At 45.1% G+C, this 26,887-nt stretch overlaps 1 protein-coding gene across 8 annotated transcripts in view; it reads left to right on the plus strand.

The window, feature by feature from the left end:
* Nucleotides 1-26,887, plus strand: part of LOC110489908 (protein dopey-1) — a 41,456-nt gene that overhangs the window by 608 nt on the left and 13,961 nt on the right. For 3 of the 8 annotated variants that reach the window (XM_036948609.1, XM_036948603.1, XM_036948594.1), the window contains exons 2-23: nucleotides 1,155-1,350; nucleotides 1,565-1,746; nucleotides 2,125-2,295; nucleotides 2,477-2,666; nucleotides 3,060-3,158; nucleotides 3,455-3,554; nucleotides 6,668-6,777; nucleotides 7,680-7,794; nucleotides 8,088-8,208; nucleotides 8,308-8,427; nucleotides 8,643-8,748; nucleotides 9,247-9,276; nucleotides 12,634-12,855; nucleotides 14,637-15,135; nucleotides 15,391-15,674; nucleotides 17,514-17,666; nucleotides 17,812-17,912; nucleotides 20,509-20,783; nucleotides 21,060-22,331; nucleotides 22,418-23,321; nucleotides 25,188-25,299; nucleotides 26,406-26,588. In XM_036948609.1, the coding sequence (XP_036804504.1) occupies nucleotides 1,213-1,350; nucleotides 1,565-1,746; nucleotides 2,125-2,295; nucleotides 2,477-2,666; nucleotides 3,060-3,158; nucleotides 3,455-3,554; nucleotides 6,668-6,777; nucleotides 7,680-7,794; nucleotides 8,088-8,208; nucleotides 8,308-8,427; nucleotides 8,643-8,748; nucleotides 9,247-9,276; nucleotides 12,634-12,855; nucleotides 14,637-15,135; nucleotides 15,391-15,674; nucleotides 17,514-17,666; nucleotides 17,812-17,912; nucleotides 20,509-20,783; nucleotides 21,060-22,331; nucleotides 22,418-23,321; nucleotides 25,188-25,299; nucleotides 26,406-26,588 (5,487 nt within the window). In that variant the 5' untranslated portion in view covers nucleotides 1,155-1,212. Of the gene's footprint in view, nucleotides 1-589; nucleotides 611-1,154; nucleotides 1,351-1,564; nucleotides 1,747-2,124; nucleotides 2,296-2,476; nucleotides 2,667-3,059; nucleotides 3,159-3,454; nucleotides 3,555-4,222; nucleotides 4,863-6,267; nucleotides 6,497-6,667; nucleotides 6,778-7,679; nucleotides 7,795-8,087; nucleotides 8,209-8,307; nucleotides 8,428-8,642; nucleotides 8,749-9,246; nucleotides 9,277-12,633; nucleotides 12,856-14,636; nucleotides 15,136-15,390; nucleotides 15,675-17,513; nucleotides 17,667-17,811; nucleotides 17,913-20,508; nucleotides 20,784-21,059; nucleotides 22,332-22,417; nucleotides 23,322-25,187; nucleotides 25,300-26,405; nucleotides 26,589-26,887 lie in introns of those variants that run through there. The other 5 variants (XM_036948617.1, XM_036948623.1, XM_036948631.1 and 2 more) reach the window with 5 other exon arrangements.

Genomic DNA, 26,887 nt, shown 5'->3' on the forward strand with positions numbered 1-26,887 from the left:
GTTGGTTCCATGCCTTGACTGAGTTAGTTAGCTAACTTATTACGATAGGTGATGTCATTCAAGTTTGGTTGCGAGTTATTTTTAGCTGCCTTGAAAAGTGTATAACGTCGTCTGTCTTCGAAATAACACTTGTTGTCTTGTCTCCATCTTTTTAAATAGGTGACTTGCTAGCTAGTTTGAGCTTGCGTTATATAATTTGCATATCATTATATAGTTCTTGTCAATATCTAGTTGGTGTCATAATGAAATTAGGCTCTCTTGCCAACTAACTACAGATCCATATTGCAGCAAGTACAAAGACTAGGGCTGTCATTTAGTTCCCTGTGTCGCCCACCAATAACACATTTTATTGTGAGGCAATGGGCAGGGCTGTCATGTGATGCACGTACTCGTACCATGTAGGTCTGTCCCTTCCCTGATTACCAGGCGGCAGGAATGTAGGTTTCTGCCTAGGTTGACATTGTATTCGATACTGGTACTCCCTATACATAGCCATGTTTTTTTAAATATTTTTTACTCATGATTTTTATTTGCTATTCACTGCAACTATTTCCATGTTTTGTTTTTTTTTTTAATCTGTGACTCTGCACGGTTGGAAATGGACCCATAAGTAAGCATTTACTGTTAGTCTACACCTTGTTGTCTACAAAGCATGTGACAATTAAAATGTTATTTGATTTGATTGTAGTTGGAACCCAACTCTCTCACACACATCTTTCTCTTTCTGTTCACTTGACTTCTGTATCGTCTGTTGAAGCCCGCCCATCTATCTACCTCTTCCATGTCTTAGTGAAACAGGCATCTGTTTCACTAAGACGTCTGGAAGAAGACACTCATGATTACGCACTCTTCACATACCAACACTAACCGTGTCAATTTCTTGTACCCTGTCAGACTTTGTTCCTAATAAACATTTGTCATTTGTATATGACTGGTCAATAAACAGCTCCATCTGTGCACCATCATCAATCCATGTACTTCTCCTCTGTAATGCTCTCATTCTGACAGATTGACTGGCACTGGCCTGCACATTAAGGACACATATGTAGTGTGAGACTAATGAAGCTTCCATACGCAATGTTCTGATTAATCACTCACTATGACTCAGAGTTATGATATCCCCCCCCCCCCCCCCCTTGACTCATTCACTCCAGGTGTGATGTGTGTATGTGAGCTTGGTGTTGACAAGTAGCAGAATAACCACCCAGGAGGATGAATGCAGAGGAAGTGGAGCTGCTCAGTGACTCCAAGTACAGGAATTATGTGGCGGCGGTTGACAAGGCCCTCAAGAACTTTGAGTACTCTAGCGAATGGGCGGACCTCATCTCTGCACTGGGCAAACTCAACAAGGTAACGACCACAAACATTTACGTGTTTGGATATTTCACATATGTACATTTTAGTTTGGAATGGATACACAATGACCACATCAGCAATTAAAACCAGATCTGCATAGTCTCTAATGCGCTAAATGCATTTTTTTTTTTTTTTACTCGACACTATTGCGGAAAGATGTAGATTGGCCACTGGTACTCCACGTCTGATGTTTGAATCTGTTTCTCAGGTTTTGCAAAGCAATGCCAAGTACCAGGTGGTGCCCAAGAAGCTGACGATAGGCAAGCGTCTGGCTCAATGCCTCCACCCAGCTCTGCCCAGCGGGGTGCATCGCAAGGCCCTGGAGACCTACGAGATCATCTTCAAGATCATAGGGCCCAAGAGGCTGGCCAAAGACCTCTTCCTCTACAGGTACCGACTAGGCTACTGGATGTCAACACTTGTTCAGGACAGTAGGAGAAGTACAGTAGCTTTATTGTAACTGGAGAACATGTCATAAACTGAATTTGAACTAGTAAAGTAAGTAAATAAGCCTTGTCCAGGCCAGAATGATCCTTGGGCAGGAGCCGGTTTCTCCTGTTTCTGTAGCGTGAGGGAGCATGATGTAGAAGTACACCCCGGGACAGAACGCTAGTCTATCGCAGGGCCTTACCCTCAATCCATCTCCTTTGAACTAGTAAGAGAATGAAAATAAGGCATATTTTTCTACAGTTGACCTATCTGCCATATAATTTCCCCTTTACTTTATTACCACACCACCGAACACCTGCCCCCTGCTTTCTGTTTCAGCTCTGGGCTGTTCCCTCTACTCTCAAATGCTGCTATGTCTGTGAAGCCGGTGCTGCTGGGCCTGTATGAGACATACTACCTGCCCCTGGGAAAGACCCTCAAACCTGGCCTGCAGGGGCTGCTGACTGGGGTCCTACCGGGCCTGGAGGAGGGCTCTGAATACTATGATAGGTAAGAGATGGAGGGCTGGAGAAAGAGAAATTATGTCATTAAATGAAGTGAATTGCTAATTATGAAGGGACAAAAATATTCAGTCAGAATCAACCTTAGTAACAATTCAATCATCTGGGATTCAGTATGTTTGATTTGCAACCGAAATTCAGTTATTTCAATTCAATGCAATCCTTTCCAGGACCAACATGTTGCTGGAGAAGGTGGCTGCGGCAGTGGAGCAGTCGGCCTTCTACAGCGCCCTGTGGGGCAGCATCCTGACCAGCCCCGCCGTGCGCCTGCCCGGGGTCACCTTTGTCCTGCTGCACCTCAACCGCAAACTCTCCATGGAGGACCAGCTCTATGTCATGGGCAGCGACATTGAACTCATGGTACACAAAAAGAAGAATCATTTTCAGAGACACTTGTCTTTTTCCTTTATCCCAACCCCCCCCCCCCCCCAAGATGCACACACCAAGTAGAGCTTGTAGTGCCTGTGTTTGGGGAACATTTAGAAATCATTAGTAGTGTATTCATGATGCAGACTGAGATATTAAATCCTGTGAACTTGTATTGAGTAGGTCCAGGAGTTTTTCCTAATAAAATAAAAACTTAAACTTTGGGCCCTACTTCTTTCCTGAAGAACAAGAACAAGCAACAAATGCAATAGGAGTCAACCTAGTCTGGTTTTTCTGAAATTCAACATATTCACAAAAGTATTTGCAGTACATTAGATAGATGTCAATGGGGCTTGATTTAACCCTGTGTGGTGTCGAACCCTGCAGGTGGAGGCAGTCAGCACGTCAGTGCAGGACTCCAGTGTTCTGGTCCAGAGGAGCACCCTGGACCTGATCCTCTTCTGCTTCCCATTTCACATGAGTCAGGTAAGGACAGATCTGCACTACTCTGTCAGCACTGCTCAGCACACAAGACAGCAGTCACAGCACTTTGGGGAACTGGCCATTCTTGATGATGAGGCTATCCGACATCCAGTTAGAGAGAGAGCATGCAGTGACTCACAGTGGATGCTTGTTTGGCTGTTCACCTCTCCATTCAATCATCGAAGCACAATGTGCCTCAGAGACCAAACAGCCCAAATTACGGCATCCTTCTAATTAAGAACTCGTCTGACCTCAGCTATTATTTCCTTACTTTTGTTGTGTGTGTGTTGCTGTTCCAGGCCACCCGTCCAGACATGATTCGGATCCTCTCTGCAGCACTGCATGTGGTTTTGAGGAGGGACATGTCACTCAACCGCAGACTGTACGCCTGGCTGCTGGGTAAAAGACACACTCACGCACATACAATGGTTTTCCTTAGCCGGTAATAGCCGGGTTCTGGGCGTAATTTTTTTGGGAAAATCCGATAAATAAAATTGGCACCAGCAAATTGTCTGGGAGAAGAAGAAAATAAACCCATTGTGAAATAATGCTTTTTAGCCTATTCACTGATGGAAATACCAGTATTTGTAAATACATTTGATGGGTCATGCTTATCAGTCGATGTTCAGTATATTTGTTATGTATCCTATTTATCACATGCGTACAGCATACAGAGCGTTTTAGCAGAGAATCCGTCGGACAGCGCGCTAGCTGCTGCTACAGCAAAGGCTTAGGCAACCGAAAACAGGCTTCATCAGCGCGTCACACCAATTTGCAATTAGTTGTGTCAAGTTGGCTGGATGTTCTTTGGCTGGTGGACCATTCTTGATACACACGGGAAACTGTTGTGCGTGAAACACAGCAGCGTTGCAGTTCTTGACACAAACCGGTGCGCCTGGCACCTACCACCATACCCCATTCAAAGGCACTCCAATTTTTTGTCTTGCCCATTCACCCTCTGAATGGCACACATACACAATCCATGTCTCAATTGTCTCAAGGTGTTAAAATCCTTCTTTAACCTGTCTCCTCCCCTACATTGATTTGAAGTGGATTTAACAAGTGACATCAATAAGGGATCTTAGCCTTCATCTGGATTCACCTGGTTAGTGTATCATGGCTTTCCATGGAAAAGAGCAGGTGTTCTCAACTTTCTTTCATTGTCCAGTAGCCAAAGACACAATCCTAGTCATATTAACAACCCATGCTAGTGGCTGCATATTAGATCTCCCCTCTGTCACATGAAACCACTAGAATGTGGGGTGTGCTTTTGACAACTGTGTTTTCCCACTAATTGCATTATGGAACGAACATTCACCCCTAACCTACTGCCTTGTGCTGCTTTGCTGCGCTTATAATGTGAATAAATAATAGTTTATCAACATTTTTAAGCTAAACTTTCTGATCTGTTGCATCAGAATCATTGCTTTAAAAAAATAGATATGTTTTTACGTAGCCTAGACCTACAGGTTGTATGAATTTAGGATCTATCGTGCCACAACTGTCCCAGAGTCTGTTTGGAATAGGCTATTTCTTTCTTGCACAGAACGACAAGATGACCAATAGAATAGGTCAACTTTTCTATGGGGGATAGTAGGTTGACATAGGCTAGTGATTTTGCTGTTCATTACTCCCTCGTCTTGTTGGCGGAGGAAAAGTAAATATGGACAGTTATTCTAACATCTTCAAAGTGCACATCAGAATTTGGTAAGAACTTTCTTGCCTCCTCGTCTTGCATGTTCTTTTAATATGAATTACCATAATCTAAATGTGATTTCTGTTATGGGTTCGGTATATTTCCGGTAATTAAAGTGCTGCTGGTCAAATGTCCAGCGCCACATTTTCATAATGGAAACCCTGGTATACAGGCACAAACAAGCACATGCACACATACATACTAGAGGTCGACAGATTAATCGGAATGGCCGAAATTGGTATTTTTGGACACAGATTTTTACACCTTTATTTCATCTTTATTTAACTAGGCAAGTCAGTTAATAACACATTCTTATTTTGAATGACGGCCTAGGAATGATGGGTTAACTGCCTCGTTCAGGGACAGGCAGAACAACAGATTTTCACGTTGTCAGCTCGGGGGAACCAATTTTACAACCTTACAGTTAACTCGTCCAACGCAATAACGACCTGCCTCTTGTTGCACTCCACAAGGAGTGCCTGTCACGCGAATGCAGTAAGCCAAGGTAAATTGCTTGCTAGCATTAAACTTATCTTATAAAAATCAATCAATCATAATCACTAGTTAACTACACATGGTTGATGATATTACTAGATATTATCTAGCGTATCATGCGTATAATCTGACTGAGCATACAAGTATCTAAGTATACTACAGAGTGGTGGTAGGCAGAAGCAGGCGCGTAAACATTCTTTCAAACAGCACTTTCGTGTGTTTTGCCAGCAGCTCTTCGTTGTGCGTCAAGTATTGCGCTGTTTATGACTTCAAGCATATCAACTCCCGAGATGAGGCTGGTGTAACCGAAGTGAAATGGCTAGCTAGTTAGTGCGCGCTAATAGCGTTTCAAACCTCACTCGCTCTGAGCCTTCTAGTAGTTGTTCCCCTTGCTTTGCATGGGTAACGCTGCTTCGAGGGTGGCTGTTGTCGTTGTGTTCCTGGTTCGAGCCCAGGGAGGAGCGAGGAGAGGGACGGAAGCTATACTGTTACACTGGCAATACTAAAGTGCCTATAAGAACATCCAATAGTCAAAGGTTAATGAAATACAAATGGTAAAGAGAGAAATAGTCCTATAATAACTACAACCTAAAACTTCTTACCTGGGAATATTGAAGACTCATGTTAAAAGGAACCACCAGCTTTCATATGTTCTCATGTTCTGAGCAAGGAACTTAAACTTTAGCTTTCTTACATGGCACATATTGCACTTTTACTTTCTTCTCCAATACTTTGTTTTTGCATTATTTAAACCAAATTGAACAGGTTTCATTATTTATTTGAGGCTAAATAGATTTTATTGATGTATTATATTAAGTTAAAATAAGTGTTTATTCAGTGTTGTTGTAATTGTCATTATTAAAAATAAAATTAATCGGCCGATTAATCGGTATCGACTTTTTTGGTCCTCCAATAATCGGTATCGGCGTTGAAAAATCATAATCGGTCGACCTCTAATACATACCACTGCATGCGTTCTGTACAACTTAGTATAGTTGCGCTGTTGGACTTTGCCTGTTGGAATGATCATCTGGTCATTAATGTCTTGTGCAGTAACATGTCTTGTAACAAGTCATATGCCAGTGCTTATTTCCCTACTTTGTTTTGTCTTATTTGCATCTTACTCGCTGTGGATTTTAAAAAAATGCTGGTAAGTGTCTGCTTGGTTAAGCAGGGCTAATTTTTTTTACACGCAGAAAAGCTTGTTTGTTTGCAAAATTACTGGTAACTCAATCTCACCCCACCCTCTTCTCCCTTGTCTTTCTTCATATTGTGTGTGTGTGTGTGTGTGTGTGTGTGTGTGTGTGTACTCTGCTCCTAGGCTTTGACAACAATGGTGTGAGGACAGGCCCTCGCAGCTCGCGACAGAGCAACCCTGAGGACCATGCTACCCAGTATTTCAATACCTACTCCAAGGACATGCTAGTCCAGGTACGCCTTGTATGCACACAAACCCCCCCCCCTCCCCACACTCACACACGGCCTTTATAAAAATGCATACAAAAACAAGACAAGCTGTTCCATGTGCATTTGCTCAGCCTTTAAATACAGATTGCTAACACACAATTACAAGACAAACTGTTTTCTAAGCTATTTGCTTAAATTATTATTTTAAAAGACCTCAAAGTTTTGAGTGGTTCGTCTGAAAGGGAGCAAGGTAAATGCCATTTTTCAGCAGGTGAAATTCAGACCCCTACTGCTCCCCTCTGTGCCCCCTTTTAATCTCTAAACTACCCCCCACCCCACCTACACACACACACACCCTTAGGGGTTTGCCTGTAATGCCTGTAGCCCCCTACTTCCACACCCCTCCTAATCCCAGGGGCCTTCCCTTTGAAGCTCTCTGAAATACTGCTCTGTGCCTGGGCCATGATCACACACTCACACACTATTCCCCCTTGTAATGCACTGTCACGCTCCAACAGCATTGGCCCTTATGATGGCGGGGCCTACATGTGATGTGTCCTGTTACTCCAGGGGTTGGGACAGACAGACCAGGGCTTTAATTTGTTCATCTGCCATCTGTTCATGGACACTTGTTGGGTCTCCTCCTGCCGGGAAACGGGGCTACTGCAGGGACTGTCTGTTCCCCGGACCCATCCGCTTCTGTGTTAGACGAGGCGTGAAACACACACACACACACACTGAAGGACAAAAATAAGACTTGCCTTGGAAAATGTCCCCAGGCCCTAACCCAAAAATGTAATCCCAACCAGAAACTAGATAGCTAACCAGCTGAGTCCGTGTTCTGCCGCCTGTCTCTGGAGTTGCTTTGATCGTTCTGTATTTTTTGAATGCGGTTTGATCCAGAGGTTTTGACCGTGTGTGTGCAGGCAATGGTGGGGATCCTGCAAGGGAAGGCCCGAGGCGGGGAGGAGGAGAGCGTCCTGATGCATGACCTCAAGCCTTTCCGCATTCTCATCAGTCTGCTGGACAAACCTGAACTCGGTACGGTATATTACTACATCCATCAGATCAATGCAACACATATCATTCATGTCACTTTTACACACCGAATAGAACACACACAGCATTTTGGTCATAGTGGCCCACTACTGGGCCGCTTTCAGAAGGGAACACCATAGCAAAACGTTTCACAGCTGACAATTAAAATGAGCGCTTCTTATTGGACAAATCCAGGCAGTCCGTCCATTTGGTGCCTAATGACCCTATTTCCCTTCGACTGTTCAAGATACATTTGTAAATGATCAGTGACTGATTTGTAACCCTGTGTGTTCCAGGACCAGCCATCCTGGAGGACGTTTTGATCGAGGTCTTCAGGACATTACACACACAGTGCCGAGCAGAGTTGGACCTGCAGAACCACAACCAATTCAGCAAGGACCATGCTCATCTCAGCAGGTTGGCCAGCATGTGTGTGTAACACTAAACACAAGAAAAAAGCCAAAGCTTTAATAATAACCATTGTAAGCTAAGGATCGTATTGATTGTTTCCCTCAGCAAACTGCGAGAAAACAAGAAAACTGCAGAGCTTATCAAGACGGCCAATCTCCTGTTCAACTCTTTTGAGCCGTACTACATGTGGGACTATATCGCTCACTGGTTCGAGGACTGCTGCAGGTCTGTGTGTATGCGCTGCTCCATGTGTTAATGCTGACATGGTAAGATAGCGAGATAGAGCCTGAGTCGTGTTCAGGCCACACCATAGCAAAATGTTTCGCAACAGAAAATAAAGTTTGGCATTTCTTATTGGACAAATTTCACTCTGTTTTTTTTGCGGAATGAACACCCTCCTGTTTTGTGTTTGTAAATGGGTCACTCTGTCCATCTTGCAGCAAGGCAAAGAATGGACCAGGGAATGCTGGGAGCACAGAGTCCTCAGGGCTCTCATTGGTGGAGTTCTGTCAGCTGGTGGACTTCCTACTGGACATTGTGTCCTTGGTGAGACACACACACCCTTCTCTCCCTGCCTTCCTTTCTCACTCATACTATAGTCTCTCTATACAGAACAACAGCCATTGAAATTTCAGTACTCATACAATAGAATATTTACTAATTATAAGTCGCAGTTTCTGAATGTGAGTGCTCATGGCAATCCCTTATGGTGTGTGCTGTCTTTCTATCTGTGTGTGTGCAATGCATTAACAGGTTCTAGAACTGCCTGTATTTTGTATCATTGCATCTTCTAGTAGAGAGAATGCTTGTCTTCATTTCCAATCTGAATAGGTTGGAAAACCCCTGACACCTTTATTACTGTCTGTGTGCGTGCACAGCGTGTGTGAGTGATTGCTTGTGCAGGTGTGTGTGTGTGTGTGTGTGTGTGTGTGTGTGAGCGTGCAGATGTTTCTCTGCATGAGTATGTTCTGCATACAAAGTGTCCTCTGGCCTATGCTCTGCTTGCTCCTGTCTGTTCAATCTATCTGCTCTCTTTCCTTGAAGCCTACTAGAAGCATGAGGGTTATCTGCCAGGTAAAGTACTGCTGTCTCCTGCTTCTTCACCCTTCATCCTGCCTGCCTGCATTACTGTGCTTGGATAACATTTTAGCAACGTCCCAGCAACATTCCTAAAACCAATTTTTTATTTTGGTTATTTTTCTGGCTTTGAATATGGTTATTGTACTTCAGAGTGAGTAAAATTTTCCTTTATTATTGGGAATAGGGGAGGAATTTCTTCCTAGTCCAATAGAATTGGGATTTTTGTGTATATACTGTATATATATTCAAAGTTTGGTGGGGGATGTTGTGAAAATTACATTTCAGCCTTGTGTGTCATTATCCTGCATGCACAGAATAATATGCTCCCATTGCTCACATTTAAAGAAGTAGCCTATGGCTTTTTGAATATTTCACTTTTGTTTATTCTTAATTTGTCCATTGTTCTGTTTTCTTTTAGCATAATTTTTGAACATGTAATTTGTAAAGACAATGCCCATTACAACATTCAAGGAAAAGGTACAATGTAAGATGACAATGATTTGAGGAAGCCTGCTCATGATTAAATATTTTAGTAGGGTTGTATTTTTCAAAGGGTCTAACCTATTCAACTTTGATGGCCTCTGATGGCTTTTTCTAAACAACGCATAGTATTGTGTACTACCCTCATAAAATACAATGCTTTCAGAAAGTATTCACACCCCTGGACTTTTCCCAAATGTTTTTTTTTTTACAAAGTGGGATTCAAATTGATTTAGTTGTAATTTTAAGTGAACAATCTACACAAAATACTCATGTCAAAGTGGAATATATTTTTTTAATGGAAAATAAAACATGAATATATCTTGATTAGATAAGTATTCAACCCCCTGAGTCAATACATGTTGGAATCACTGTTGGCAGCGATTATAGCGGTGTGTCTTTCTGGGTAAGCTTTGCACATCTGTATTGTACAATATTTGCATCTTATTCTTTAAAACATTCTTCAAGCTCTGTCAACTTTGTTGATCATTGCAAGACAGCCATTTTCAAGTCTTGCCATAGATTTTCAAGCCAATTTCAGTCAACTGTAACTCGGCCACTCAGGAACATTCAATGTTGTCTTGTTCAGCAACTCCAGTGTAGATATGGCCTTGTGTTTTAACTTATTGTCTTGCTGAAAGGTGAATTTGTCTTCCAGTGTCTGTTGAAAAGCAGACTGCACCAAGCTTTCCTCAAGGACTTTCCCTGTGCCTAGCAATATTCTGTTTATTTTTATACCCCAAGAAACTCACTAGTCCATAACATGATGCATTTTGTTGGATTTGCCCCCAACATAACACTTTGTATTCCGGACAGAAAGTGAATTTCTTTGCCACATTTCTTGCAGTATTAGTTGTGCCTTATTGAAAACAGGATGCATGCTTTGGAACAGTTATGTTTTGTACACGCTTTAGTATTTTGGATTTATGTTAGTGTTGTTGAGCCACACTCGGTTTCCTTCCTCTCCGGCAACTGATTTGGGAAGAGCACCTGTGTCTTTGTATTGACTGGGTATATTGATACACCATCCGAAGTGTAAAATTAATAACTGACGCCATTCTCAAAGGGATATTCAATGTGAGCTTTGTGGTGCCTTTCTTTGCGAACCATAGGAAAACCTTCGTGGTTGAATCTGTGCTTGAAATTCACTGCTAGGGCCTCCCGGGTGGCGCAGTGGTTAAGGGTGCTGTACTGCAGCGCCAGCTGTGCCATCAGAGTCCCTGGGTTCGCGCCCAGGCTCTGTCGTAACCGGCCGCGACCGGGAGGTCCGTGGGGCGACGCACAATTTGCCTAGCGTCGCCCGGGTTAGGGAGGGCTTGGTCGGTAGGGGTGTCCTTGTCTCATCGCGCACCAGCGACTCCTGTGGTGGGCCGGGCGCAGTGGCACCAAGGTGGCCAGGTGCACGGTGCGGCTGGCTTCCGGGTTGGATGCGCGCTGTGTTAAGAAGCAGTGCGGCTTGGTTGGGTTGTGTATCGGAGGACGCATGACTTTCAACCTTCGTCTCTCCCGAGCCCGTACGGGAGTTGTAGCGATGAGACAAGATAGTAGCTACTACAACAATTGAATACCACGAAATTGGGGAGAAAAAGGGGGTAAAATTCAACAAAAAAACTGCTGGACTGAGGGACCTTGCAGATAATTGTATGTGTAGGGTACAGAGATGAGGTAATCGTTTAAAAATAATGTTAAACACTATTATTGCACACAGTGAGTCCATTCAACTTATGTGACTTGTTCAGCAGATTTATACTCCTAAATTTATTTAAGCTTGCCGTAACAAAAGGGTTGAATACTTATTGACTCAAGACATTTTCTGGTTCAGTCTGCTTTAAGACCTGTAAACATTTCTAAAAGCAGACTGAGCCAGGCTTTCCTCTATGGTGTGTGCCTAGCTATATTCCATTTACTTTTTATTAACAAACCAAAAAACTCCCTAGTCCTAGCCAGTGACACAATCTCAATTCAGGCTGTAACACAACAAAATGTGGAAAAAGGGGTGTGAATACTTTCTGAAGGCGCTGTACATTTTTACATTTCAAAACTGTAAGTCTTACAAACACATGCTTAGTACAGTTCGGAAGGTAAGAACTGTTGGATTCTGATAAAGAAAAACAGCGTGACTACTACAGAGCCCGAGATGCAGCAGGCCAAAAAAATATTTTTTTAGTTCATTTTTTTTCTTTGGGCGTTATATCATTTGTCTTGCTGGAATGATATACAGTGCCTTCCGAAAGTATTTATACCCCTTGACTTATTCCACATTTTGCTGTTAAATACCATTTACACACAATGCCCCATAATGACAAAGTGGAAACATGTTTTATAGAATGTTTTGCAAATTTATTGAAAATGAAATACAGAAATATATCTCATTGATGTAAGTATTCAGACACATTTTAGTTTATTGCATTCAGTTATACAACTGACAGGGAATCCCCCTTTACCTCCTTGGGGCGGGGGTACCCCCCCCCCCCCCCCCCCCAAATTGTTGGACGCGGTTCTGGGTCTAAAACAACCACAGATTATTCTGGAAATGCCTACAAAGCCATGGTAATGGTATACAGTTTCTCTAATGTGTCGACTTTATTTTCAAGAATTGAGAGGTTAAACACAAGCGTTGTACTGATAACTAATAATAATAAATAACTATATAGATTCGGAATTGGATTTTAATTACATATCTCAGATATGCTTGATGCTGCCTTTTTATTTTATTACGTTTATTTGACAGGGTCAATTTACAGTTAAAACACAAATCAGCTAATGTGATGCATCGTACCGGATGAATCTAGAAATCTAATGCCCATCCCCAGGCGAGTGGCGACCCTATTCTCCAGAGCCCTCTCACCCTCCTCTTCCTCCTCCCTTCAGGAGACCTACATAGAGATCCAGACGGAGCACCTTCCCCAGCTTCTGCTGCGCATGGTTTCTGCCCTGACCTCTCACCTCCCGGCCCTGGGCCTTGGGGAGCTCACCCACTGCCTGCGCCTCTGCTCTAAGATCCTCAGCAAGGTGCAGCCCCCCCTGGTGTCCCCCCTGTCCCTGCCCACGGGCCCCCTCGCCTCCACAGTCTCTGCTAAGGAGGAGAAACGGGTAAGAAGTACTGAGATGGTGCCCCAGCCCGGGACACCTATACGAGTTAGATTAACCTTGGTTCTTACAGCCAGAGCATATTCTATAGCTTTTGTTGTTTATGTTTGAGTTTTTTTTCATCATTGTATGCATATGTAAAATGTATGTAAAATAAATGCTTAGATGTATGATGAATCAATATTTCGTGCAGACATTTCCCAGGTAATAAGGATAATCTGTAGGCTACTTTTTCATGAAAAAAGCAACTGGACTTTGTCTATCCTGATTTACGCTTTTAACCCAGTTACATTTGATCCCGTAAAGCATTGGTGATGATGAATGAGCTTCAGTCATCACCTCTGCCAAGTCTGAAAGCATCATGTTGTCTTCCGAGTTCTACCTTGCCTTTACACAGTTTGCTTTAGCAAATTGTCCCTGAGCATTTGGTTGATCATAAAACAACACTGTTCCTTTTATCTCTGAACAGTGTTAAATCGTTTTTTGCCTTTTGTCATTGTCAAGCGGATGTTCAAAGGCAAACATACAACCCCCCCTAACACGCCCACATTCATTGATTCTCACTTTGAAAATTAAAACTTTGTCAATTTTTCAGTTCCTAGCTGATGTCTGACTACCTTTGATAGTACACAAATGTCACTTCTTTCACTTCCTGCCAAATAAAATCATCAGAGCGGGGCTACTCTGTTGTTGACCTAGCAGAGACAACAGCAGTTTGGCCTGATTCCCTAGCCCTCAAAAACATAAGCAACCATCCAAGTCCCTCATGGTGTCCCCTGGTCCCAGTGCTGGCCCCCACCCCTCTACCCTCTCAATTTGTCTGGGTGGTCCCCGCTCCAGGACTGGAGGGGAGCTGGACAACTGTCCCTCCCCTTTCCCCAGACAGAGGTGTTAGAAGCTGGGATCAGTCAACTATCTTTGTCCCCCTTTCTGTTACCTGGCGGTCTGGTAGAGTGTTTCAGTGCTCAGTAAGGCTTGACTAAAAGTTGACCGACTCCTAGGCTAGAGGTAGAGGCCAGGGAGAGGTGCAAGGGAGGGGGCACATAGAGACACACACAAGTGGTAACTAACAAACAGCTGAGCCCCTCTTTCTCTCAGAGGAAGGGTTTCCTCTTGGGTATGTCTGCTCCATTGGAGTGGAAGGTTTCCTTCCCTCCCTTCAGCTCTATCCCCCCTCCCCCCTCTCCCTTCCTCCTGTTCTCCAGCTACCCTCCTGGGGACATTTACAGGACGTAGTTTGCCATCTGAGTCCTGCCGCCAGAATGTGTAGCCTCAGCCTGCCGCACTGCATGCTGGGAAAGCCCTGGGGCTGTTTTGTGGCATGGCAATGTGGGGCTGTCTGTCGATCTGTTCTAAGCTGGCTGGCATGATGCAGGGAGGGAGCTGTATGTAGGGTGTAGTTAAGGAGTCCATTCAGTTTGGGGCAACAGCTGTCCACTTCCCTGTCTGCGCTGTGGGTGCCAACGGTGTGTGTGTGGGGGGGGTCTGTCAGGGAGTGTCTGTGCTTAGAAATCCTCTCCCTCCTTGTCTCCTGAGAGACCTGCGCTCTTCTCTTGACCTGATGCACTTTGGTCCCCACTGACAATCCTAAAACAGGCCCCGTTAGAATGATTAGGAACTGTGCTGTTGTTACATGGTCAATTTGTTCACTGGAGGGTCCAGTTTTTGTTTTCCAGCTGGTTTAACATGGACACCTTTTGTTTCCACTCCTGATATGTGTTGAATGCTGTCTGCGTTTGACCTCTTCTCCTTTCTCCTCTCTTCTTCCTTTTCTCTCTCCTAAGTCCCTGCCCTCTACTCTGGAGCTCCCCAGCGGCCAGGTGTTTGAGAACGGGGAGAACCCCAACAGCAGTCGCTCCTCCGAGAGTGGCTTCACCGATTTTGTCCAGTACCAGGCCTCTGAGGAACCAGCACTACCCACTCAGCCTTCCCTCAAGACGGGCTGCAGCGGCTCCCTCCCAGTCTCCCAGAACAAGCCGCAGGACAAGCCTGTCATGCAGTGCTGCCTGGAGCATTTCCAGCACTTCCTCTCCTGCCTGGTCACCCTTTACATCACCCCGGGGATGGTAGAAGGATCTGGGGGTGAGAGGAGCGAAGTTGTACGAACGGAACCATTGGGCGGCGCCCACCAGAACGGGAGTGATGTGGTTGAGGTGCCGGGGCAAAGGGAGTGTCTGGCGGCCTTTACTGCCGCCTGCCAGCTCTTCCTGGAGTGCTCCAGCTTCCCCGTCTACATCGCCGAGGGCAACCTCAAGTCCACGCCCCCGCCTAAGGAGCAGACTGGTAAGACAGACTGACTGACCACGTTTGAGATACAGTACAGGCTCTGCTCAGATGAACAGATCTTCACTATGGCTGGAGAAGTGTTTAATTACATTTCAGTTTGATATGATAATCCTATACCCTTCTCCGTATGTCAAACATATGGTCTCTTCTCTCCCCTTTGTGTTAGATGAGAACATCTGAACTACAGCTATTTACTGTTGTATGTCTTCTCCACTTCTCTCAATATAGTATCGTTTCTATTCTCTCCTGCAGACAGCGAGCAAGTGTGTCCTGCCGTGTGGTTGCAGACCTTGATGGACGCCTGCTGCCTGGCCAGTGACTTCAGCGTCCAGGGCGTGGCCATCTCCCTGGTCATGGACCTGGTGGGCCTCACCCAGTCTGTCGCCATGGTCACTGCCGAGGGCAGCATTGCTGGTGGCAACCCAGACTCCACCCAGCCCATGAGCCCTAGCCAGGGCCGTGTTGCTGTGGTGATCAGGCCACCACTCACACAGGGAATCCTGAAGTACATCGCAGAGAAGACCGACTTCTTCAAGGTAAGTGACAGGGAAGAGATTTGTGGCTTATTTGGATCTGATATTGTTGAGATGTTTAGAAATGGTTCAGTACAGAGAACACAGAATGTAGCTCAGTATGATAAATGGAAGAAACTTTTGAGATCTCTTTGCCATTGCTCACCATGATAAATGGTAGAAACTTATATTCATAAATCTGTTTTGCATCTGTTTTGCTCTTAAATGAGTAGGTGTGTCCAAACTTTTGACTTTTGGTTTTTCTTATTTAAAAAAAAATATTTTCTACATTGTAGAATAATAGTGAAGACATCAAAACTATGAAATAACACCATATGGAATCATGTAGTAACCAAAAAAGTGTTAAATAAATCAAAATATATTTAATATTTTAGTTTCTTCAAAGTTGCCACCCTTTGCCTTGATGACAGCTTTTCACACTCTTGGCATTCTCAACCAGCTTCACCTGGAATGTTTTTTGAACAGTCTTGAAGGAGTTCCCACACGCTGAGTACTTGTTGGCTGCTTTTCCTTCACTCTGTGGTCCAACTCATCCCAAACCATCTCAATTGGGTTGAGGTCGGGTGATTGTGGAGGCCAGGTCATCTGATGTAGCGCTCCATCACTCTCCTCCTTGGTCAAATAGTCCCTGTAGGTGTGTTGGGTCATTGTCCTGTTGAAAAACAAATGATAGTCCCACTAAGCGCAAACCAGATGGGATGGCGTATCGCTGCAGAATGCTGTGGTAGCCATGCTGGTTAAGTGTGCCTTGAATTCTAAATAAATCACTGACAGTGTCACCAGCAAAGCACCCCCACACTATCACACCTCCTCCATGCTTCAAGGTGGGAACCACACATGCAGAGATCATCTGTTCACCTACTCTGCAGCTGACAGACACAGCTATTTGAACCACAAATCTCAAATTTGGACTCATCAGAACAAAGGACAGATTTTCACCGGTCTAATGTCCATTGCTTGTTTTTCTTGGCCCAAGCAAGTCTCTTCTTATTATTGGTGTCCTTTAGTAGTAGTTTCTTTGCAGCAATTTGACCATTCTCTGAACAGTTGATGTTGGGATGTGTCTGCTACTTGAACTCTGTGAAGCATTTATTTGGGCTGCAACTTCTGAGGCTGGTAACTCTAATGAACTTATCCTCTGCAGCAGAGGTAACTGTGGGTCTTCCTTTCCTGTGGAGGTCCACATGAGAGCCAGTTTCATCATAGCACTTGATGGTTTTTGCAACTGCACTTGAAGAAACATTCAAAGTTCTTAATTTTCTGGATTAACTGACCTTCATGTCTTAAAGTAATGATGGACTGTTGTTTCTCTTTGCTTATTTGAGCTGTTTTTGCCATAATATGGACTTGGTATTTTACCAAATAGGGCTATCTTCTTTATACCACCCCTACCTTGTCACAACACAACTGATTGGCTCAAACACATTATAAGAAGGAAAGAAATTCCACAAATTAACCTTTCAACAAGACAAACTTGTTAATTGAAATGCATTCCAGGTGTCTACCTCATGAAGCTGGTTAAAAGAATGCCAAGAGTGTGCAAAGCTGTCATCAAGGCAAAGGGTGGCTACTTTGAAGAATCTCAAATATAAAATCACTTTTTCTTCTTGGTTACTACATGATTTCATATGTGTTATTTCAAAGTATTTCACTATTATTTTACAATGTAGAAAATAGTACAAATAAAGAAAAACCCTTGAATGAGTAGGTGTGTCCAAACTGTTGGCTGGTACTATATGTTGATAAATCTGTTTTTCAGCATGATAAATGGTAGTAAACCTATGCTAATAAATCGCTCTATCTCTCTCTAACACACTCTCTCTCTCCCCCTCACCCCTCCAGAGTGTGGCCCTTATCCTGTGGGGACAGTTGGGGGAGGGGACCCCTCAGCACCACCAGCGCAGTGTGGAGCTCTTCTACCAGCTCCACAACCTGGTGCCCTCCTCCAGCATCTGTGAGGACGTCATCAGCCAGCAGCTCATGCACAGAGACAAGGTTGGTCAGCTCAGTACATATGCCGGCAGACACATAGGAACACACACAGCTTCACAGTATGCTTGTAAGAATTCTGTATGCCTGAAGGAATACGCTCCAACACACACGCATCCACACACGATTTCTGTGTTTTTTTTTCTTTCAGAAAATCCGTCTTGAGGCCCATGTGAAGTTCTCTGTGCTTTGGCATCTGACCAGAGACTTGAACATCACCAAGTCTTCCCCTTTCAACCGCACCTTTGACAGGTAGGCCTTCCCTCTCTACTGACACCCCACTCAAAATGTTGGTTTTATCCCTTGTTTTATCAAGGGTGGACAGAACAGCTGCTAATATATTAATGTAATACATATCTCATACTCTGTCGGTCTCTCTCTCACACACGCACGCACACATACCGTTTGAACGCTACAGACTTTCTTGTGAGAAGACCGATTTTGGGGATGTCTCATGGTCCGACAAACACTGCTGTAGCTCGGCCACCTTCCTCTGCAGATTGAGATGCAGCCCGTGCAAAAGAAACATGTCTCTAGCGTAAACTGACCGGTTTTGATAGGGATTTTTTAAATGTTACTTCGATTGACGCTCGGTCGATTATTAATATACACCATCACAATATTTATTTATTTATCCGTTATTTTACCAGGTAAGTTGACTGAGAACACGTTCTCATTTGCAGCAACGACCTGGGGAATAGTTACGGGGGAGAGGTGGAGGATGAATGAGCCAATTGTAAACTGGGGATTATTAGGTGACCGTGATGGTTTGAGGGCCAGATTGGGAATTTAGCCAGGACACCGGGGTTAACAGGGGACTCTTACGATAAGTGCCATGGGATCTTTAATGACCTAAGAGAGTCAGGACACCCGTTTAACGTCCCATCCGAAAGACTGCACCCTACACAGGGCAGTGTCCCCAATCACTGCCCTGGGGCATTGGGATATTTTTATTTTAGACCAGAGGAAAGAGTTCCTCCTGCTGGCCCTCCAACACCACTTCCAGCAGCATCTGGTCTCCTATCCAGGAACTGACCAGGACCAACCCTGCTTAGCTTCTGTTAAATCCATTAAGAAACATGATATGTATTAAATATATTACAGAGGAACTGGATAGCATAGATCTGGCTATGCTCCATGCCAATGGCAGCCTAAGCTGTAGACTAGTTCATTGAGCGGACAAGAAATGCTTATAATTCCGGTACCATTATTTTATAATATAGAATTTTAGAGTTATATGAATATAACTGATCTTAGTTGAATAACATAGAAAGGATATTTTCCCCAAGCAGTTATTGAGTGAGTGCGTACATGGAGGTCCTATACACTTGATTTAGAGCTATTTGGCAACTTTAACTGTGAATATTTTTTTTTTTTTCAATTTACAATGTCCATTGTCAGCTATGTAGGGGGGAGAGAGACAAGTGATCCATATGCACTCTAATAGGGAATGGACGATGCGCTTTCCCGTGCTTCCTTTTTCAATCATGCTGGGTCGGCTACAGCGGGATTGCGTATAGAAATATATGGGCTTATAAGAACTTACTTCACTCCACGCATCAACCAGCTCAAACCATGTATGCCAGACTCCACCCTATCCCTGCAAGCTACCTAGTGCTTAATTTGGGAACGGACAGTAGCCCACTTAAGCCACAACATCGAAAACCAAGTGAAATCTATTCGGAAACATCGATGGTAAACCCCCACCCCCCTTTGCCCTCAGAACAGCCTCAATTCATCGGGGTATGGACTCTACAAGGTGTTGAAAGTGTTCCACAGGGAAGCTGGCCCATGTTGACTCCAATGCTTCCCACAGTTGTGTCAAGTTTGCTGGATGTCCTTTGGGTGGTGGACCATTCTCTATCCATACGGGAAACTGTTGAGTGTGAAAACCCCAGCAGTGTTGCAGTTCTTGACACAAACCGATGCGCCTGGCACCTACTACCATACACTGTTCAAAGGCACTTAAATATTTTGTCTTGCCCATTCACCTTCTGAATGGCACACATACACAATACATGGCTCTATAATATTGAGGCTTAAAAATCCTTCTTTAACCTGTCGCCTCCCTTTAATCTACATGGATTGAAGTGGATTTAACAAGTGACATCAATAAGGGATTATAGCTTTCACCTGGATTTACTTGGTCAGTCTGTCATGGAAAGAGCAGGTGTCCTTAATGTTTTGTACACTCAGTGTATGTATAAGCTTTAAGATAGGCTTATATAGGTTTAGACAGAGCTATATGTATGTATTGTAATTATTTTAATTCAGGCTTTTTTTGGATTGGATTCATATAGGCTAGGCTTATGCATATGCATAAGCTCTAATATGCATATGAGGGTTCTGCATGTGACGTCTTAGATGCTTTGAATTAATCAGCGAGGTTAACCAATGGGGACTAATGCCAAGTTTCGCAAGCATGATATTCCCAAACACCCACCCCAAAATAATCAGACTGCCGTTGATAAAGATGTAGGACTCCCGCCATCACCAGTTATCCTCATCATTCAGGTTCTTATAATTCAGTCTTGAAATGTTTGATGTGAATTTTGGATGTATTTGAATTGATGCCAGACTGATTAGAGACAATCGAGTGCTGAGTACCAGGCCGTTAGCGAGTTGGGTACTACCAATGCATGAACTACAGAGCGGAGAATAGGAGGAGATTACTGTGACTCAGCAGTCACTTGGATTTTGACTGCGGTCATGACTCATGACTGTCGGTGTGACTTCTCTCTCTCTCTCGCTCTCGCTCTCTCTTTTCTCTCTCTCTCTCTCTCTCTTTTCTCTCTCTCTCTCTCTCTTTGCTTTCTCTCTCTCTCTTTGCTCGCTCTCTCTCTCTCAGGTCTCTGTTCATCATGCTGGACAGTCTAAGTTACTGGGATGCGTCAGCCAGCGCAGTGGGCCGGGCCTGGCTCAACCAGGTGCTCCAGAGGCACGACATCGCCCGGGTCCTGGAGCCCCTCCTGCTGCTGCTGTTGCACCCCAAGACCCACCGTGTGTCCATCCAGCGCGTCCAGGCCCAGCGCCACTGGGCCCAGGCATTCCCTAACCACAACCCCCAGGCCGAACAGGACCCCTCAGAACCCATCTACATGAGAGACTCGGGAATCTCTGACAGTGAGTATAGGGGAGACACGGGTTAGAATGGTGGTAGACAGGACAGCCATGGTCGTGAAGAGATACAGAGCACTGCAGGCTTTTGTTCCAGCTCAGCACTAATAGATTCAACACTCATCTCATGATTGTATAATGTTGGGCTAGAAGAAAAGTCTATAGCTCTAAAGGATCAATGTAGTTTGGTGAACATTGGTTTGGAGTGAATCTAGTTCAAGGTTCATTTCGACTCTGTAATTTATTTGCATAAACAGTATGTCACATATCCTCTTCTCTCAGACTTCAACCAGATGCCTTTGAAGTCAGGGCTCCGAGGGCTGCCGTTGAGCGACATGGAGCCCTTCTGCCTGACAGTCAACCCTCTGAGTGACAGCCTGTCCCTGCTCAGCCTGAGCAGTGAGAACCTGGCGCTGAGCGGTGATTACCATCCTCCTGACCAGCAGGGGGAACCCCACCTCCACGGCTCTGAGTCCAGCGGCTCCCACTCCTCCTCCATAGACAATGGCAGCTTCGAGGACCCAGACGGCACCTGCAGCACCGTGAACGGATTAGGATCTGACCAAGTCCCTGTCCTTATAGAGTCCGACAGTATGGTTCCTGATGAGGAGGATTCACTCGAAGAGGTTGTGTTGTCGGTGTTAAATGAGTTGATAGACAGGGTGGTGGGTATGGGAGAGGATGAGGGGCCACCTGAAACGCCGTCCCCCCCTGAAGCGTGGGTGCAAACGGACTCCGATAGCTCCTCATCAGACACGCAGGCCGGTCTTCGGCTCGATTCGGGCCCCCACGCCCCCTCCCACCGTCTCGAGATGTTAGCAGGAGGCACCCTGGGGTTCTTCCATGTCACCCCACCGGACCAGACAGGGGAGGAGTGGGAGAGGCACCGCGAGGGCATCACTCGCCACAGCTCGTCCCCCTCCATCGTGACCCTGCCGGACAGCTCGGGCCCGGCCTCCCCTCACGACCAGAACCTCCGCTTGGACGTCGTGGACCTGCGGGCCCGTAAGCGCTCCCACAGTAGCACCCAGCTCAGCCTCAAGGGTAAGATCATGGAGCGTCTGCAAGACAAGTCCCCCGGCGCCAAGCCCAAGGTGAAGAAGAGCAAGAGGAAGGAGGAGGAGAGGCTGAGGAAGGCCCTGCAGGCCGAGAAGCTCCGGCCGCCCAGGCTCTTCTTCGGAGACAGCCTGGATCTGGAGAATTGGTACAGCTGCGGAGAAGGTGAGGTGTCCGAGATCGAGAGTGACACCAGCTCGCCGAGTGGGGGCGGAGGGGTGAGCGGGGGAAATGGTCCCAACGGGAGAGTGGAGCGTAGAGCTTCCGCCTCGCCGCCTCAGTTCAACATCCACCCCCTCTACCAGCACGTGCTGCTCTACCTGCAGCTGTACGACTCATCCCGCACACTGCACGCCCTTTCGGCCATCGCCGCCATGCTGCGGGCAGCGCCATCGGACTTCGTGGACGCCATCTCCACCACCAGCATCAACAACACCTACACGCCCCAGCTGTCACTGCTGCAGAACCTGCTGGCACGCCACCGCGTCTCCGTCATGGGCAAGTCACATTTATTTTTTTATGCATAGAAACACAGATAAAGACCACATAAAATAATGTTATGTTCTATCTCCACCTCCTCCCAGGTAAGGACTTCTACTGCCCCATCTCCCAGGACAGCCACTCCCACTCGTTCCGCAGCGCCATGTTCCTAGAGATCATCATCTCCCTCTGCCTGTACTTCCTGCGCTCCTACTACTCTGCCCACGTGGGCACGGCCGCCACCGACCTGGCGGGCAACCGGGCCATGCAACTGACCAGCTTGGAGGTCCTCACCCTTCTCTTCAGCGAGCTGTCCAAGGTGACCGGCGGCTCGGCCAAAGGCTTCGCCAGCTTCATCAGCGATGTGCTGTCCAAGTGTAAGGTCCAGAAGGTGGTGCTCCACTGCCTGCTCTCCTCCATCTTCTCGGCCCAGAAATGGCACGAGCAGCGGGCGGCCGGCGTCAACGTGGCCTCCCAGGAGGAGGGTCTCTCAGAGGACAGCGTAATCAACCTCTCTGAAGATCAGATGGACGGCTGCAGCGCCGTTCAGTCCCAGCTGCTGAGGCTTCTCCAGAGCCTGGTGGTGCTGGAGCACAGGGTCCTAGTACCCGCCGAGGAGGGCGGCGACGGGGGGCCCGTGGTCGTCCCGGGGGGTGTAACATTAGGTGTTGTAACATTAGGGACGGGTAGCGGGGCAGGGACGGGCTTCGAACTGCTGGGAGGTGAGGTGGAGCACATGAACCCACAGCAGCCAATGACGTCGCTGCAGTACCTTCACGGGCAGCCTATCACGGCGCAGGGCATGTTCCTGTGTGCGGTGATCCGGGCGCTGCACCAGCACCATGCGTGTAAGATGCACCCGCAGTGGATCGGCCTGATCACGGCCACGCTGCCCTACATGGGCAAGGTACTGCGCAGGGTGGTGGCCTCAGTCACACTGCAGCTCTGTAGGAACCTGGACAACCTCATTCAGCAGTACCGCTATGAGACCGCCATCACAGACACCAGGTAACTGCTATAGGATAGTTTCTTATGAGCCCGTATGGGCTAGGCATCCATCAGTCCTGGTTAGCCATTGTAAAACCACACCACTGCTTCCTTTGTAGTCCACAGGACAATGGGATAGTGGCTATATTGGAAGTTTTTTTTTACATGCAATGTTAATGTGTGTGTTTTAGGTCTACCTACTTTAGTTGATTGCGCTGATTGATTTTAAGTCACTCTGAATAAAAGTGTCTGCTAAATAACTGAAATGTAAAACTGGGAAAATTGTTGTTCCAGGATCTGGTGTGAAGGCAACTGCAAGCAGATTGTCAGTAATCAGGTTTCCATCCAACAATTTCATTAATTACCTGATGCAAAAAAATGTCACGACCAGGAAACAGGACATTTTGGGACAATTTCATAAATGTCGGGGGACAATTTGTTGATTCGACATGGTGTCAGTAAAATTTGGCTAATTATGCAAGAAATGGCAGTGGAAATGCTTTTATTGTACCTTTATTTAACTAGGCAAGTCAGTTAGGAACACATTAAAATGTTTAATGACTGCCTACGAACAGTGTTCAGGGGCTGAACAACAGATTTTTACCTTGTCAGCTCGGGGATTTGATCTTGCAACCTTTCGGCAACCTTTCGGTTGCACATGGGGCGGCTACCTGCCATTATACGCAATTATATTTTGTGTGGTCCTCCCACTACGACTTGGGGAAAGCATGCAGTTTATTAGGTGACAGATGAAATAAGTTATGATGAACTTCAAAAGTTTGTGAAAGTGCACAGGGATGAGCTCGATGCGCCTTTACAATAAATATAATCTTGGTCTTATTCTGGTGACATGACAATCGAGGCTTGGCTGCCATTTGATAAATAAAAAAGAATCTCGCTCTTATCCATAATAATGTCATCATATAGGCTAGCCTAAATACAGCCCGCACTGTATTTGCAAACTGTTGTCCAGAGCGCACCTGCCAAGACCATAGTGGGCACATTTGCTATTTAACGCAACAGTTTTTGTGACAAAACCATCGGTACAGTTGAAAATGAGATGAATTCACATTGAACTATAGGTTACTATTCGGTACAAATTTAAAGGATATTTCAAGATTTTGGCAGTGAAGCCCTTTATCTATTTCCCCAAAATCAGATGAACTTGTGGATACCATTTTTATGTCTGTCTCTGCATCCAGTATGAAGGAAGTTAGAGGTAGTTTCGTGAGCCAATGCTAACTAGCGTTAGCGCAATGATTTCAAGTCTACAGGAACACCTAGCATGCTTGCTGTTCCCATAGACTTCCAGTCATTGCGCTAATGTTACTTAGCAACTTCCTTCAAACTGCAAACAGAGACATAAAAATGGTATCCACAAGTTCATCTGGCTCTGGGAAAGTAGATAAAGGGCTTCATTCACAAAATCTCAAACCATCCCTTTAAGAAGAAAAAAGATACCTTTTTATGTTCTCTGCATCATCACGTAGTGCTTTTTATTCACAAGTCAGTTTGGTGGAAACGCCACTGGTGGGAAAATGCGCATATTCTTTTATGCAGATTTTTTAGTATTCATCTGAAAATCTGTCTCCAATTGGATGAACCTAGCTAGGATGAATTGGTTCATTTAAGTGCATATCCAAGGCAATAGATTTACAGCTGATTTGTAGCAGAGGGAATGTTTGTAAGAAGTTAGGTGAGTGATGCTGCCACAAGATGTCTCTCTTGACCAGCAGTTGCCTCAATTACCCACCTTTGACTAATGCATTTGTGGATTCTAAATTGTTACTGTATATTCTATGACAACATGAATTGTTTATGGCAAAGTAGTTTTTTATACCAAATGATGACTATTAATTTATACTTTCCCCACTATCCCTCTTCCAGACCTCAGTGGATGGCCCTGTGCATCCCCCCAGATTTGATTCTAACAGTACTGGAAGGAGTGACCGCTATCATCCACTACTGTCTACTGGACCCATCCTCCCAGTACCACCAGGTGAGGCCGCACTGCACTGCCAAGTAGACAGTGTCATATCTGCATTGATTTAATGCCGATGTCACTTATTTACACATCGATAGACCTCCTTTGTTTATATTGCACATATGTATCTAAGAAGGATGGCATTTTCTGTACAAATCTACACAACCTACTACTTCATTTTCAAAGTGAAAGAAAATTATTGGACATTTTCCCAAATTAATAAATAAAAAAAGTAAGATGTCATGATTGTGTTTGTCTTCACACCCCAGAGTTTATACTTGGTGGAAGCACCTTTGGCAGCCATTACATCTGTAAATCATTTTGAAGAAGATTGAACCAACTTTGCACTTAGGGCAACATATATCCATTGTTATTGACAAAATTGCTCTAGCTCAGTACATTTGGTTGGGAGTCATTAATGGACAGCAATATTCAAACAGTGATTGCTATTATCATGGCTATTGTGGTAGCAGCATCAAGTTATGGGTATGCTTGTCACCGGCAGGGACTTGGGAGTTTGTCATGATCAAAATAAATGTGAAAGAAGCAAAGCCCAGGTAAAAAAAGTTAGCGGGAAACCCAACGTAGTCTTCTGAGAACCATACCCTGGGATAGAGTTTTATTTTTCAATGTGACAATTACACAAGCTTTAATGCCAAAAACACAACAGAATGGCTTTCCAAGAGGTGGTGAGTGTTCCTAAATAGTCCAGTCTCAGTCCTGAGTTGAAAATCTGCTTGAAAATGTAGAGGCAATATTTGAATATTGCTGTCCAACAATGACTCCCAACCACATTTATTGAGCTTGAGTAATTTTGTAAAAAATTTGGCTGCCAATGTTGCTTCCACCAAATGTTAACTCCGGGGTGTGAGGACATACGCAATCAATACATCTTCCTTTTAAATGTTTTTATTAATTTGTTAATGTTTCTATAATTTTTCTTTAACTTTGAAAATGTGGGGTAGGTTAAGTATATTGGTAGAGGAAAAAAATTGGATGTAATCTCTTTTTAGTAATTTAGTAATTTTTTAGTAATTTTAAGGCAGATAAACGTGAAGACTGCAATGGGGTGTGTAGACTTTCACTAGTGACTATCTCCATGTCCCTGTCAATCCTCTCAGCTGCAGGTGAGTGTGGACCAGAAGCACTTGGCGGAGGCTCGCTCAGGGATCCTGTCCATCCTCCACACCATCATGTCCTCCGTCACCCTGCTGTGGAGCGTCCTGTACCAGGCCGACAGCTCTGACCGGCCAGCTGCCGCCTCCGCTGCATCCACTTCCAACATCAACCTGGGATCCACCAAGGTACTGCGTCTACACCCTGACCCTAAGCCTTTTCACAGTACTGAATCGAACTAAGGCGAGCTAAACCAAGCTGTGCTGAGCTGATCTGATTACTCACTCATCCATCCATAGTTGCTAGAACTCAGCTGAAATGGACAATGTGATAATAGCCATCACAGTCTGGTCTAGGTCGACACGATACTGTGAAAAGAGTACCTATAGTTTATACCTAGATCAGTGTTCTTCAATATATATATATTTTTATATTTTTTGGGGGGGGTAGTGTACTTAGTTTAGCATGCGTTATAGTGCATGCAGAA

The sequence above is a fragment of the Oncorhynchus mykiss genome, chromosome 2 (assembly GCF_013265735.2).
Source record: "Oncorhynchus mykiss isolate Arlee chromosome 2, USDA_OmykA_1.1, whole genome shotgun sequence".
Lineage (NCBI taxonomy): Eukaryota > Metazoa > Chordata > Actinopteri > Salmoniformes > Salmonidae > Oncorhynchus > Oncorhynchus mykiss.